Source organism: Pogona vitticeps, chromosome 3 (assembly GCF_051106095.1).
Source record: "Pogona vitticeps strain Pit_001003342236 chromosome 3, PviZW2.1, whole genome shotgun sequence".
In the NCBI taxonomy this organism is placed as follows: Eukaryota; Metazoa; Chordata; class Lepidosauria; order Squamata; family Agamidae; genus Pogona; species Pogona vitticeps.
This window is the reverse complement of record NC_135785.1, coordinates 179448087-179462046: the sequence shown is the minus strand read 5'-3', so window position 1 is coordinate 179462046 and position 13960 is coordinate 179448087. Positions and strand designations below refer to the sequence as shown.

The 13960-nt window shown below is 39.4% G+C and overlaps 1 protein-coding gene across 7 annotated transcripts in view; it reads left to right on the top strand.

The window, feature by feature from the left end:
* NLGN4X (neuroligin 4 X-linked) overlaps positions 1 to 12802 on the top strand; it is a 223921-nt gene extending 211119 nt beyond the window's left edge. For all 7 annotated transcript variants that reach the window (XM_078390362.1, XM_078390361.1, XM_020786979.3 and 4 more), the window contains one exon: positions 9166 to 12802. In XM_078390362.1, coding sequence (XP_078246488.1) covers positions 9166 to 10006 — 841 coding nt within the window. In that variant the 3' untranslated portion in view covers positions 10007 to 12802. The remainder of the gene's footprint in view (positions 1 to 9165) is intronic.
* The last annotated feature ends 1158 nt before the right edge of the window (positions 12803 to 13960 follow it).

Below are 13960 nucleotides of genomic sequence, written 5' to 3'. Positions count from 1 at the left end.
AATTCAGAAGAAAAGAACAGGCTATTTGTGGATTTCTGGGTCAGCTACAGGGTGATTCAGGAAGCCACAAGTCACCCTTGAGTTGTTTTTCAATCCCCTACAAATCCCAAAAATTTACTTCAGTAATTTCATGGGGTAAAATGCTGAAATTTGGGAAAGAACAAATCCAGAACAAATCTTAGTATTAGTTGTTGTAGAAAGAAGAAGACAAGACCAAAGCAGGAGATTGACAGCCAGGGCCTCAATCATCATCCCTGGATAGGATTAAGACAGAAAGTCCCACACTGGGTCCTTCACCAGAGTCTATGTATTTCCACACACCTGACTAAGCAGCCATTTCATATCCAGGCATAACAGAGGAACAGTTGTTTACATCAGTTACTAGACTGGTAATGTTCTAGATTTTCTTCACTACACTGTGTCTTTGCTATACAGTAATGCCCCGCTTAACAATTGCCTTGCTTAACGAGGAAATCACTTTACAATGAGGTTTTTGCGATCGCAAAACAATGTTTTAAATGGGTTTTTTTTTTTTTTGCTTTGCGATGATTGGTTCCCTGCTTCGGGAACCGATTCTTCACAAAATGATGTTTTTTGAACAGCTGATCGGTGGCTTCATAATGGCCGCCGGCTTTCAAAATGGCCCCCTGCTGTTTTCTAGGGATGGATTCCTTGCTTTACAGGCACCGAAAATGGCCGCCGTGTACATAGGACTGAATGCATGTGCAAGAATGTGGGGTGGATGACTAAGTAACTCTCTTGTGTGGGCTTTGATTGCATAAGTGAAAGTAGCAATAATACCCACCATCATGCATTGTTTCCCTCAAACCATCATCCTGCTATCACCCCCCCCTTTTAATTTTTTTTTTAAATGTTTTCTCTTTTCTGCACAGGAAACTGCCAAATGTTATGTGGCTTAATACCCTTCCCAGTGAATCCTTCACAGAAAAGAAGTAATTGTGCACAAGAATTGTTACAGTCCTGGCCAGCTGGGCATTTCTTCCAGAAAAAACTGACTTTAGAACATATGAGAACTCCCATGAAATTTCCCTTGAGATTTTTTTAGGCGTGTGGAGTTTTGCAGAGAGTGATTTTGTGTCTTGTTTCTCCCCCCCCCCCCGCCCCACTCCAAGAGCAGATTAGGAGAGTCACATGTATGCCTTTCAAACACAGAGAAGAGAAGAGATTTCATTTTAACCATTATGCTTGTTTGGCACATTGTCATTTGAGTATTCAAATCACAGAGGGCCTGTGTTGACTCTTCAGAGTCCACTATAGGTCACATCCCTGCCGAAAGCAGATTTATGCATCTAAGCAAAATTACAAATGATTGAAAGCTATCATTGCTCCGGACTAGACATGGGCTTTTCGTATTTGCATCTCTGGGTATGCAAATATGAATCGCGGTGCCACGGAGACCCATTTCTTCTGCCAAGAACTGGTCAGTCTACTCATTGGTTGCCACACGGCTCTCAGGAAGTAGCCCAACTGGCACTTCCCCACCTCCCCATGCAACTGACCACTTATCAGCTGAGTGGGGAGACTCCCTGTCCCACCTACTCGCTGGAGTGGTTGACTGCACAGGGAGGTGGGGAAGTGCCAGCTGGGTTCCTTCCCAGATTGGTGTGACAATGACAACAAAGGACCCAAGCACTGTGTTGCAACCAGTGAGCGGACAAGTTCTGGGGGGAGGGACTGGACCTCTGTGATCTACCCCTGACTATATTTTCTGCTGGAATGATGAAATACCATAGCCCTCTCCCTCTCTCACACACACACATCGGGTAAAGGTCTAATCCAATAACCTTACTGTTCCTACTGGCATTATTTATTTGCAGTCTTTTCCAGAACATCAAAGTCTCTTTAAGCCAGCAAGCAAGCAAAACTCTCACGCTGGATCCTCTCAACCACCTTCACGTAGGGCAGGAAAAGACCATTATTTGAGGCACTGGACAACTGCTGCCTAGTGAGAACAATGGACAACTGGTTGTGTAGTAGTCTGAGTATCTAAGGAACCAGATTCATATAATCATGTAGATCATGTTTCATTTTTTTAAAGCAAATCCTTCAGTAAGAATAAAGACTTGATATTAATGAAATTCTTCACCTATTCCTATTTTATAGAAATACCAACGAAAGTTCACCATGTTACAAGGGTTATTAACCCCTCAGCTCTCTCCCCTTACTTTTATTTCTGTTCTATCTCTTCTTTTCTCCCAACCCCCACATTTTCTTTCATACTGCTTTTTCACACATTTTCTTTCATACTGCTGTTTCTTAGAAGAAGGAAAACTCCGATTTCAAACCTCCACTGTCTTGTGGCTGTATCCACTCATGGAAAAGGCTTCAGGAGTTAACCTAGAAGCAAAATCCAGAGCCGGAGTCCCGAAGGCAGTTTATGTCGTTCTGCCAACTCCTGCAACATTGCTGGAACCAGTTGTATTGGCTCTTGCCTTTCCATTGGACCATTTCAGCAATGTGGAGAGGGGGGATCTGCTGCTTGGGTAACAGCCTATCCTCCATATTACTCTACCCAGGCTTCATGCTCTGGAGAGGACACTCCTAGATACAGAGCACATTACCATAGTCTCTCGAGACTGAAGGATGCCTATGCTATGCTGATTCTACCAGTGTTCATTCAGCCTTTTCCTCTGCTCACTTTCCTCCTCATCACCATCACCCAGCTGCAGAACCTATTTCCATCAAACTCTATGTTCACTGTTTGAAGAGTGGGAATAACCTGAAGAAGGAAGCAGTGTGGAACTCCCTAGAGGCCATTTGGAAATGAATATTGCAAGTCTGACACCAGCTTCCTCTCTACTGAGTAGGAAAAGTTAGAGATCTTTGCCATACACAAAATGGTACTAGAGGATTATTGCGATTTCTGTAGAGCAGTGTTTCCCAACCTGGGGTCATGACCCCCAAGGAGGTCACCTAATGCTATCTTTGGAGTCGGGGTCACCTTTTACATGTTGTAGCCCTTGTTAAATAATTTGTTCCTTGCTTTTCAGAGCCAGATATTAAAGTTAGTACAGTATGTGTTCTCCCTTTGGGGGAGAAAGAAGCCAGTACTTTTTGAGAAGGGATGGATTTATCCCATTAAAAATACCTTTGTATGCAAATATGGTGGGAGGGTCACAGTTTACAAAAGGGGGGGTATGACTCAAAAAAGGTTGAGAACCATTGCTGCAGAGTACAGTATGGTTTTCTTCCTGCACAGGGCAGAAGAAACACAAAACTGTACAGCATTTTTACACTTCCTATGCAGAACGGGACAGTTCCTGTTCAGGGTTCATGAGAAAGGGCATTACACTGCACATAATTTGACAGTTTCCTGCACTGAGTAGTGTGTGAGGAGAAAGGTAGGGAGATGAGACCAGTCTCCTTTTAACAAGAAGCTGGGAATCTCAGGGCCATGTTTGAAATCTCTGTGGGCAGTTTCAGCAAAGTGAAACTCAGAAAACTGGAAGAGGCAGAGGTTTTGCAAGTATTTGCCATATCCTCGGTGATAGCAAAACATGAAGGAATACAAATTGCTAAAAATTAAAAGCGGAGAAAACTGTCAGTTTCCATTCAGGTGCAAGTATCTTATCGTGTCCATTAAGAATTCACACTAATCAGTTAAGTAATAAATGAGAACAAACGAGCCCAATGAACAAACTGAATTCAGTGGAATTAAATTAACATTTAATCAGATAAAGTGAAGGCTTTGTGTGTCACCAGGGTCTGACTGTAGTACTTCAGAAAAGAGCTACAAGTTATAATACTTGCCTTATTTTCTTTCTGCAGTGCTGCACTTTGAATTTGTGTGGGTGGGCTCTTTGTTTATATTTTATAAATAGAAAATATTAAAAATGAAAAATCAACAGGACTCCCAAGCACTACATTGTACTGTACTCTAATACTCCAGGCCTTTAGTCCTTCCTTACTCAGATGTGCTAGCAAACATGTTCAACAATTACCTGTTGAGGAGGGTCAAAGTAACAAACATATACACAACAATCAATGATTTAAAAAAGGAAATGACAGCCGAGAAAAATACCTATTCACTAGAATCTATTTTTCTCATATGTCATGGCAGCATTTGGGCCCAAGATGACTAAGGTACAATAGGGACGGGTGAGAATTTCATTCACATATTTTTTAAAATAACTTCCCCAAATTGCCAAGTTTCTTCAAAATGTAGCAGAAAGAACCTGAGATTTTGAAGTGTTAGATGTGATGGAAAGCGAAGCAGACACATTCATCATACCAGCCATATGGCTGGGAAGCACATGGTCCTCGCTATGCTGAGAATCGTAGCTGTAGCTAGCAGATTATGCAACTATGATCTTCTCCTCAGTCCCTTGATGGGTAACTGTTGGCTTGGAATTCTGCAGGGTCTTCTGGCCACAGGATCTTGTCAAAATAACATCAGTTTGTTTGTTTGCTTTTTCAATCCAACCATGCTCTCTGAGATGCTCAGATCATTTTAAATGAAGAATATTCAGCTTGCCTCATTCGTTTTAGGTATGTGTCCTTACTTCCAGAGACAATAGATGCTTCTAACTGAACAGGGAGTAACCTCTTCAACAGGCTTGACTGATTTAAGATTTTCATAAATGAGCACAAACTGCAATTATCAGGGTTTTCTATTTTAAGTGTTCAGGTTGGAACTGAATTGTCACTAATTGCACTGAACTAATGATCTCACTGACCTTTCTTTGACACTGCCAAAGATTGCCTTGTAGTTGAAGTGCATTTGAAAAAGGTTTCTATTAGACTTCAAATCTCCCAATAATAACTGAGATGGCCATCTGTCTTAGAGAATAACAAACGACCATAGGATATTATCAGCATCTGTCAGCAACTTAAATAATAGTTTCTTCTTGTCTTTAGATCATTCCTCTTCTTATAGCCTTCTTTTGTATTTATATCCTTGCACACCTATATGCGTACACTTATATGGATCTGGAACAATTATTTATTTATTTATTTATTTATTTGTTTATTTATTTATTTATTTATTGGACTTATATACCACCCCATAGCGCTACAAGCACTCTCCGGGCGGTTTACAATTTTAATTATACAGGCTACACATTCCGCCCCCCCAGCAAGCTGGGTACTCATTTTACCGACCTCGGAAGGATGGAAGGCTGAGTCAACCTTGAGCTGGCTACCTGGGATTTGAACCCCAGGTCGTGAGCACAGTTTTAGCTGCAGTACAGTGTTTTAACCACTGCGCCAGGAGGCAGAATACAGTCTAAAGGAAATAAATTTCTTAGTCATGTTACTTCTGCATCTTCTACATGCCCTTTGTCTGCATGTTTTGACTCAACCTAAACTTGTTTGACCATCCACAGTACATAAGTTGGGCTCTGAAGATTTCGACCCTGTCACCAGAATTTAGCTTCTGAAATTCTGAAAATATTAATGTAAGCAGAATTCAGAATGGTTCTGAGAGAATGATTTTTTTAAAAAAATAGAGTAGAGTGGTACTACATATGCAAATATACTAGAACATTTCCTTTGTATTTTCTGTTGATGAGTCACTTAAATTAGAGTAATTTGATTAACAGGCTTTGGTTTGTTGGCATAGGCAAAGAACATGACTAGTCCTTGACCCTAAGAATGTAGTTTACAAGTTGCAGTAAGTGGTGTTGACCCTCCCACCAGGAATGAAGGCCCTGGAGACAGTGATGGGATTACAAATGGGCACAACTTGGTTGCATTCAATAATCCGCAGCAAGGAAGTTGGCCAAATGTACACAAACAGGGCAGGAGTCCTGAATTTCATGAAGAGGATTTTAACTGCAAGATCCAAATCATGATAGGCTGAGCACATCTGTAAAGCAGCTTGAAGCAAAGCCTTGATGTAACAGCTACCTGTGGGGTGGAACTGGCCATGCCTGGTTAGCCCCTAGACCCAATATACAGTCGCAAAGTGTGGTTTCATCATTTCAAACTGAAATGACTGACATGGCCGGTTGCTACGAGATGATGAGCCCGTTTTCTAACTCAGAGGAAGGCGTTCTAATCATCTTCATCCTTCCTCATCTGAAATCGGGAGGGCAGAAATGCTTCCTCTGCTGAGGCACATGAGTGTTAAACAGAGGTTCACTGTCTTCAAACTCCAATGAGAGTTTTAGGTGCTCATCTGCAATATAAGTTGTGCACTAAGCATCATAGCCTTCTAAGTCTCATTAGCTACCTGCAATTAGCTTTTAGATATTGATCCACTTTACATCCTCTGGTATGTTCATGGTGCAAACCTGGATGATCTGAACTGGAGAAAGGGTAGGAAACACATGGCTAGTATTATGTGTTAATAGGTTTGAGATGGTGTCTTAACTTCCTCCTCCATTTTCTTCTTCCAACAAGGCAAATATCATCTCTGCTTTTATTATGATGTTTCAATGGCCACCAGAAATCTAAACTTACGCTGATCAGAGAATCCTGCAAAATGCAGTCCAGATGTTTCCTATTTTTGATTGTGGAACAATCTGGCAGGATGTACACATCCCATATTTCATTGAAATAATGGAGTACAGAGATACTAGAGCATGGTCTGAAGGCATATGATGCAAACCCCTTGAGAAACCTAAATTGTAGTCACTCAATATCTGGATGGGACCAGTGACTACTTTACATGCATATATCATGTTTGTGTGTGTGTGAAATTATTACAATGGTTACCTTTCTGAATTTGTCAGATCTGCCTTGCCTTGCCTTAACTTGCCTCATCTTACCTTACTTTATATTCTTCATTTCTAAAACACCTAATATTATGGAATTATTCCCAAATGAAAATAAATACATTTTTAGCCAGTGTGTGTTGAGTTCCCACAAAATGATAACAGTCATGGATTCAAAATGCATAAAGCCACCTAAGATTTAGGTGAGTAGAAAAGCAATAATGGTATGAAATAAAATCATTTATTTAGAATTATGCTCACAGTTTTCACAAAATATAAAATTGCATGAGCTAATATTCTCACTATGGAAATCTAAAGAATTTAAATATATGTTGAATGGTAGTTTTTTTTTTAAATTTAAAAGGAACTGAAAATTTGGTGAACAGAAGGATGTTATTAAGGTTAAATAATAGTTTTACCTGATCTAACACGTAGCAGGCTTTTTGAACAGTGGAGAAATTTTAAGAGCATTTAAATGTGCCTATAGATATTTTAAAGGCTGCAGTGGGAGCAAAGACAAATGTTGGAACTAAAAAAAAATACTGGATCTCTGGCATCTAAATAATGAAAGAAATTTAAGAAGTGTAATTCAGCATTATGAATTATCTTCTTGGGTACAGTATTGAAAAGGAAGAAATGCATCAAAAGGAGCCAGAGGAAAAGCATGAAGTTCATAACAATAGAAAGAGTGCTGAGGAGAGACAGCTATTGCAATGCAACAACAATTCACACATTTGTCCTGAAGGAAGCCTTGATATTTTGTAAATACTATATTGTCGCCCTCCCTCCTCCACCACATTTTTTGGTTTTAAAAGCAGTGCGAGCATGAAGACATTTCTGCAGGCCTATACATAGTCATTTGATTAAACATAGGCCAGGATCCAGTTCATGGGACCATAAGATAAAGTTAAACTGGCATAACTTTTCCAGGTGTTACACCCAGGCAAGACAGATTGAAACATATGACTGTGCAGTCCATTGTGTGATTCCCTTTGCCACCAGTTGTGTAACGGGTCTGCAGAAGTGTTTTGATAGCAGTTACATGCTTAGCTCCAGGACATTGATGTGGCATATGTACCTTTGCCCTCCAACAAAGAGGGGAGCACATGAAGTACAATTGGGAGGTTCCTACTGTTATCTTCCAGCATCTACTGGCTAAGGCAGCTGCCTCACTTTGCCTAATGGTGGGGCCAGCCCTGTTTCAGATGCTCATGAAACTCCCACTGGTGGCTTTATCATTTCTACAGGCAATGGGCTGTTAGTGGGAATTGTATGTTCACCCTTAAATTTTCTTTGTAAAATCCACGCAACTCCCTTAAGGAAAACACTGGAATATTTTAATTCCCTACATTTATTAATGCCATTTGGTTGTAACTGAGGATAAACTCCCTGGCTTCCCCAAAAAATGAACTTTTCAAGTGCTAGCAGTGGATGCTTGAAAAATGCCTTTAGAATTTCCCCACTCCCTGTGGCATGTAATTTAAATAAATACTGGGGGTGGGGGTGGGGATCCAGTTTTCTCTCTTTTTTCCTATTGCCTTGCCCATCATAAGGCTTTTTGCAAAGAGAAATGGGTCAAGGGACTGCTTTCTAGAAAGAAATCTTTCTCCCAGGTCTTTTTGGCTGTTCAAAACTTTTCTGCTGTTATGAGCTGTCGGGTCACTTTCATAGGAAGTATCTTATGAATTAGTCCCCTCCAAAAGGTCCAGTCATTTACAGCTCTGCCCAGCTCTTGCAAACTCAAGGTCATGGCTTCCTTTATTGAGTCAATCAATCTTATGTCCATTTTTTCTCTTTTTCAGTTGCCATCAGCTTCTGTAGCTTTATTGTCTTTTCCAGTGTATCTTGTCTTCTCATGATGTGCCTAAAGCACAACAAATTCTGTTCCTTGTTTCCAGGGATTGTTTAGGCTTAATTTGATTCAGCATCCATAGCTGTCAAAACTCGGCCATCAAGGTCCATGATATTTGACAGGGAACTATGTTGTGCATGTAATTTGCTAGAGAGAATTCTCAGCTTTTTCCCCCCAGTGCAATGGAGGGCTATGCAATTTTTCTCTCCTCTTCCCTGAGTTAACATCTTTTTCTTTGACAGGGGTATGCGAGATGGACTGTAGAAAAGTTGCAGAAGTGTGGTATAAGAGTTGGTCTTAACTGTAAGAGGAATGGTTTGAAAGAAAATCATTATATGAAAGTGGGGGAAGGATTCCCCATACTTAGCAAGAACTCTTTATGTTGATGTACATCTCTCTGTGTGAACTAAGTTTTAGATTGAATCAAAATGATCTGTCATTTTGCCACCATATTTGTTGATAATAAAATACGTGGAACCCACGTTTTCCTTCTATTTCTAAACTTGCATTAACATTTAATTTTTATATCACCTAGGTTCTGACATGAGGCAAACATTGCTAGAGCTTGTTCTAGACTTGAACGTGTAATTCTTATGCAAATTTTTAACAGATACTATTTTGTTTGTCTATTTCCAGGGATCCCAACCAACCCGTTCCCCAGGATACAAAGTTTATCCATACAAAACCCAACCGTTTTGAAGAAGTGGCCTGGTCCAAATATAATCCAAAAGACCAACTTTATTTACACATTGGCTTGAAACCCAGAGTTCGAGATCATTACCGAGCAACAAAAGTCGCTTTCTGGCTAGAACTTGTACCACATCTGCACAACTTGAATGAAATATTTCAGTATGTCTCTACAACAACTAAGGTGCCACCTCCTGATATGACATCATTTCCCTATGGTACCAAGCGCTCTGGAAAATTTACCACCAAACGCCCATTAATGACACCAAGCAACAATCCGAAGCACTCAAAAGAAACACAGAAGACATCCCCAGAGGATACAAGTGTTCTGATAGAAAACAAGAGGGATTATTCCACAGAGTTGAGTGTTACCATTGCTGTGGGTGCATCATTATTGTTCCTCAACATCTTAGCATTTGCAGCACTGTATTATAAGAAAGATAAGCGTCGTCATGAGACGCACAGGCGCCCCAGTCCTCAACGGAACACAACCAATGATATCGCCCATATACAAAATGAAGAGATCATGTCACTGCAGATGAAACAGCTGGAGCACGACCATGAGTGTGAGTCCTTACAGGCACATGATACCCTGAGACTCACCTGCCCACCTGATTATACTCTCACTCTTCGAAGATCTCCAGATGACATTCCACTGATGACACCCAACACCATAACCATGATTCCAAATACATTAACAGGGATGCAGCCCTTGCATACTTTCAACACTTTCAGCGGAGGACAAAACAGTACTAATTTGCCCCATGGACATTCCACCACTAGGGTATAGCTCTATCATTTGCCCCACCCACCCCATGCCACCTGGAAGATTAAAAATAAGAAAAGGAAAGAAAATTATAAAAAAAAATTAAAATTAAAAAAAATCATGTTCTCCATCCAGCACTTGTCAAAATAGAAAGGTGAAAGAGAAAGGCAGATGTAATTTTCTTACAGCTCCTTTCCATAGGAACTCTGATATTCTAAACATCACCTTCTCAAACCCTGTGAAATGTGAAATGTGTACATTGCTATCAGGATACCGCTTTAATATCTCAACCACTTTGATTGAAAGTTAGTAGTTGAGGCCTGAGGAAAGTCACTTAGAAAAGGATATGTATTGAGTGTAACAAAAAAGGAGCAGAAACGTCTGAAATACAGAGCCAGTGACTGTACAGTTTTTTTAATAAATAAAATTTTAAAAAAATGTTCTATATGTGCCATACCGTGAATGGCCCTTGTTATACAAAAGACATCACCATGGGCTTTTACCCATCATAAGAAGCTGTAACCCAGAAGGGGGAAAATAAGATTTTATTATTAAAAAAAAAGTAGGACTGACTATGCAGTAAATACGTATAGTTCTGTGCAAAGAGATGACTTGCCAGCCTGAACTATATTTAAGAAACTTTGTAAAAAAAAAAAGTGTACATAGCTGTGAGTTTAAAAAGAAGAAGCTTTTATTGATGTTTTCAGTTTGAAAAGAGCTTTTAGAAAGATTGTGCTTTCAGTTGTGATCTATGTGTATAAACATTAGTCATATCACCTCTGTTTCCTGCCAGAACAAAAGGAGGACTTTCTTCTTAATTACTAGTGGTAAACCAAGACATGAGGTTTTTTTTCCTAATGTTTCATTTCTAGGAGGACGTGGTGTTCCATACAGAGGATACAGGTGACTGTGCGGCCTGCCAGCTTTTCCTTTACAGGTTACACATGTGCATGTTAAGGCATTCATAGGTAGGAAACAGGTTTCTTTTCTTGTGAGGGGAAAACACACACACCTCTTTTTCTCCCTTTTCTTTCAGATTTTTGTGTTAGCCTTCTTTGTATTGCTCCACAGAGACAAAATGGAAGAATTATAAAACGCTTATTCAATTGAGCTTAGAGTCCTACTTTGGCATTCCTGGTATTTGTTATGCCATGAAACATTGCTTCTGGATTGTGAGTTCCCTGATGCATTTTAAGAAACCCTGCCTTTTTTTGTAAATCTTTTTCTGAGGGAAATTAGTTCTGCCTGTACAAGGGATCTGCAGAAGAGGTTGAGTTAAAAAGACCATCGTGTGGAATAGGGGGAAGACACAGGTGGAAGATGAGCAAGAATTACTTCCAATTCCTATTGCCTCAATAAAGAGAAAGGAAAGATCTAGAATGACGGTTATATAACCCCTTTGACCCATCAGTTAGTTTTAACTGAGCCCACTATTTTTGGTGCTTAATTTTGTCACATCACAGAACAGATGGATGCCTCAGAGAACTAGGAAGAAACCATATCAAATGTACAATAGGTGAGTTGCCTTGAAGAAGCTGGATCATTCCACTGGTCTAAAACATTATTTATTTATTTTGGGGGCGTCCTCTAAACTTCATTCCCCTTAATAGGGAGTTTTGACATGAAATGCAGCTGGCCCAACAACACTGTTGGCCATTCTGTGTAATGTTTAAAAATGATTCCGCTACTATAAAGATAGAACCAAGTTATTGATAAGCAAAGAATGATCTATATTTTATCTTTAGTAAACTAAAGTTAAAGATGGTAACCAAAGATATTTGAACAGACTTGCTCTGCACAAGACCATATCTCTCCCAGGATGTATATTGCATTTTTCCTTCCTTGTGCTGAGAATGGCACAGCACTGCTGTCTTATCATCACCAGATATTCACATCTGACACAAGATGCCTTCTGCCTTTAAAATAGACAGCTTGTGACATTCTAGCTTATAGGTACCTTCACATCTCACTGGTTGTGTGTTACACACAGCTCTGTTGTGCTCCTTCTGGTAGAATAAGACGATCCTGACAGTAGCAAAACCTGGGTTAGCGACACAGTAAAATTGCTCATGTGACCCATACTGCAATCTTACTTGTTAGAAAATGAAATCAATATATGCTTCCCTTTTGCTTCCAGGTGAGATTTTTAAATGAGCTCCACTTTTCGCCCAATAATAAAAGGCAAACTTTTTGCCTTCACTGCTCTTTACCGTAACTATAATCTTGATTAAAGCTGGATCTATTCCGTGCCATCATCACAACCAACGCATTGCCTCCACTAAGACACAGCAATTCTTCATGACTCGGGGGGTTTAAAAAAAAAAAAGGAAAATGATGGCATCTTATTCAGTTGGGTATGTTTGTTATGTGAATTACAGTATTTGTTTAGTACTTCCAGTTGTCTACTGCTAGCAATATGTACAGTACTGTGTCAGGCTTGTGACATTTGGGTAAAACCGTTTCTGTAAGTGAATGATTTTAGCATTTAAAAAAGAAAAAAAAGACAATGATGTCACTTTAATAATTTAATACGTCTGGACAGATGTATGATTTATAAATGGAAATTTTTAGGCTCTTCATAGGATTCTATAATAATAACAACAACGTATACTTTGAAGAAAAGGGGGGACAAAAGGAACTATCCCAGACTTTTCTTCTTGACCTTAAGAGGCACGCAGGGTTTCTTTTGTTATTGTTTCTGCATTTTTCTTTCTTTTTGGTTTTGCCTTAAAGTAAGGACAGAAGATATATATGGCTGGACACATATGTATAAACTTTTCAGCAGCATTTTTAATAATAAAATATCACAGTATTTTCTAATGCTTTGTGCAAATAATTATGTGTTCATCTTTCTTTCAGTAAAGGGGGAAAATCATTTTAAACACCTTAAAATTTGCCTTAACTCTCAAGTCTACAAAGAGCCTGGCCATAAGACTACAAAGTGCTAAAACCGATTAACTGTGTGTGGGTTATTATTGTCATTTGCATTTCTATAAGTCTGTTGCTAATATGATGGAAGGAAGACCAGATGTTGACAATCTGAACTGCTAAACAGCAAGCATTATTTATTATTACCTACAAATTGTCACTTTTCTAAAATCTTAAGTGAACATTAAATGCTTGAAGCGTGTCACCAGCAAATTAAGATACTGTAGTAGTCTCTTACCTAAGTATTAGCATCTCAGTACTGTACTTTATATTACACTGTGTCAAGGAACATGTGAGGCATATTAAAAAATAGTGGGCTACCTAGCTGAATGCCATCTACCTCAGCTTTCCACAAGCTGGTGCCATCCAGATAAAATACAGCTCCTACCATCTTGGCCAGTAGTCATGAACTGTGGGAAATGTTATGCAAAATTTGTACTTTGGACAGGAACAGGTTGCAGAACCCTGATCTACAATGACTGACATTGGCTTTCTAGATTTCATGTTGTGGGTAGGTGGTCTATCTGAAAGTGCCAGCCAGTAAACGTGGAAGCTTCCTCTGATTTACAAGTCTGTGTTAGAAGCAATGGGACTCCATGCCAGGTACTGAAATCCTTGACTAGGATTCCCACAAAACAGACACTTGGTCCTAATTGCTAGGTTTTCAAATTAGAGACTATTCTGAGAAAGAAAAATTGTCCATTACTGTTACTGATAAATGCATAGAACTCTTAAAGTACAACTTTAATACATTCTTTGCAAGTTTTGATCAAAACTGGGTCCAGAGTAAATAGGTGACATTGATCCAGAGAACTGTTAAGAAAAAATAATCTATAAGTGAGTAATTAAATAAGTGAGAAAGCATTCTGTGTCCAACCCTTGTCTACGGAGTTCATCTATCCGCAGGTTTACAGTCCTCAGAGGTTAAGTGTGTGAATTAATGGTGCACACTTAATTTTTTTCCCCTGTGACTCAAGGTGTGAGTCCTATATTTTACATAGTTTCAGTATGAATTCCTTCAATAACTATGAAATGATGTTAAAGATATCT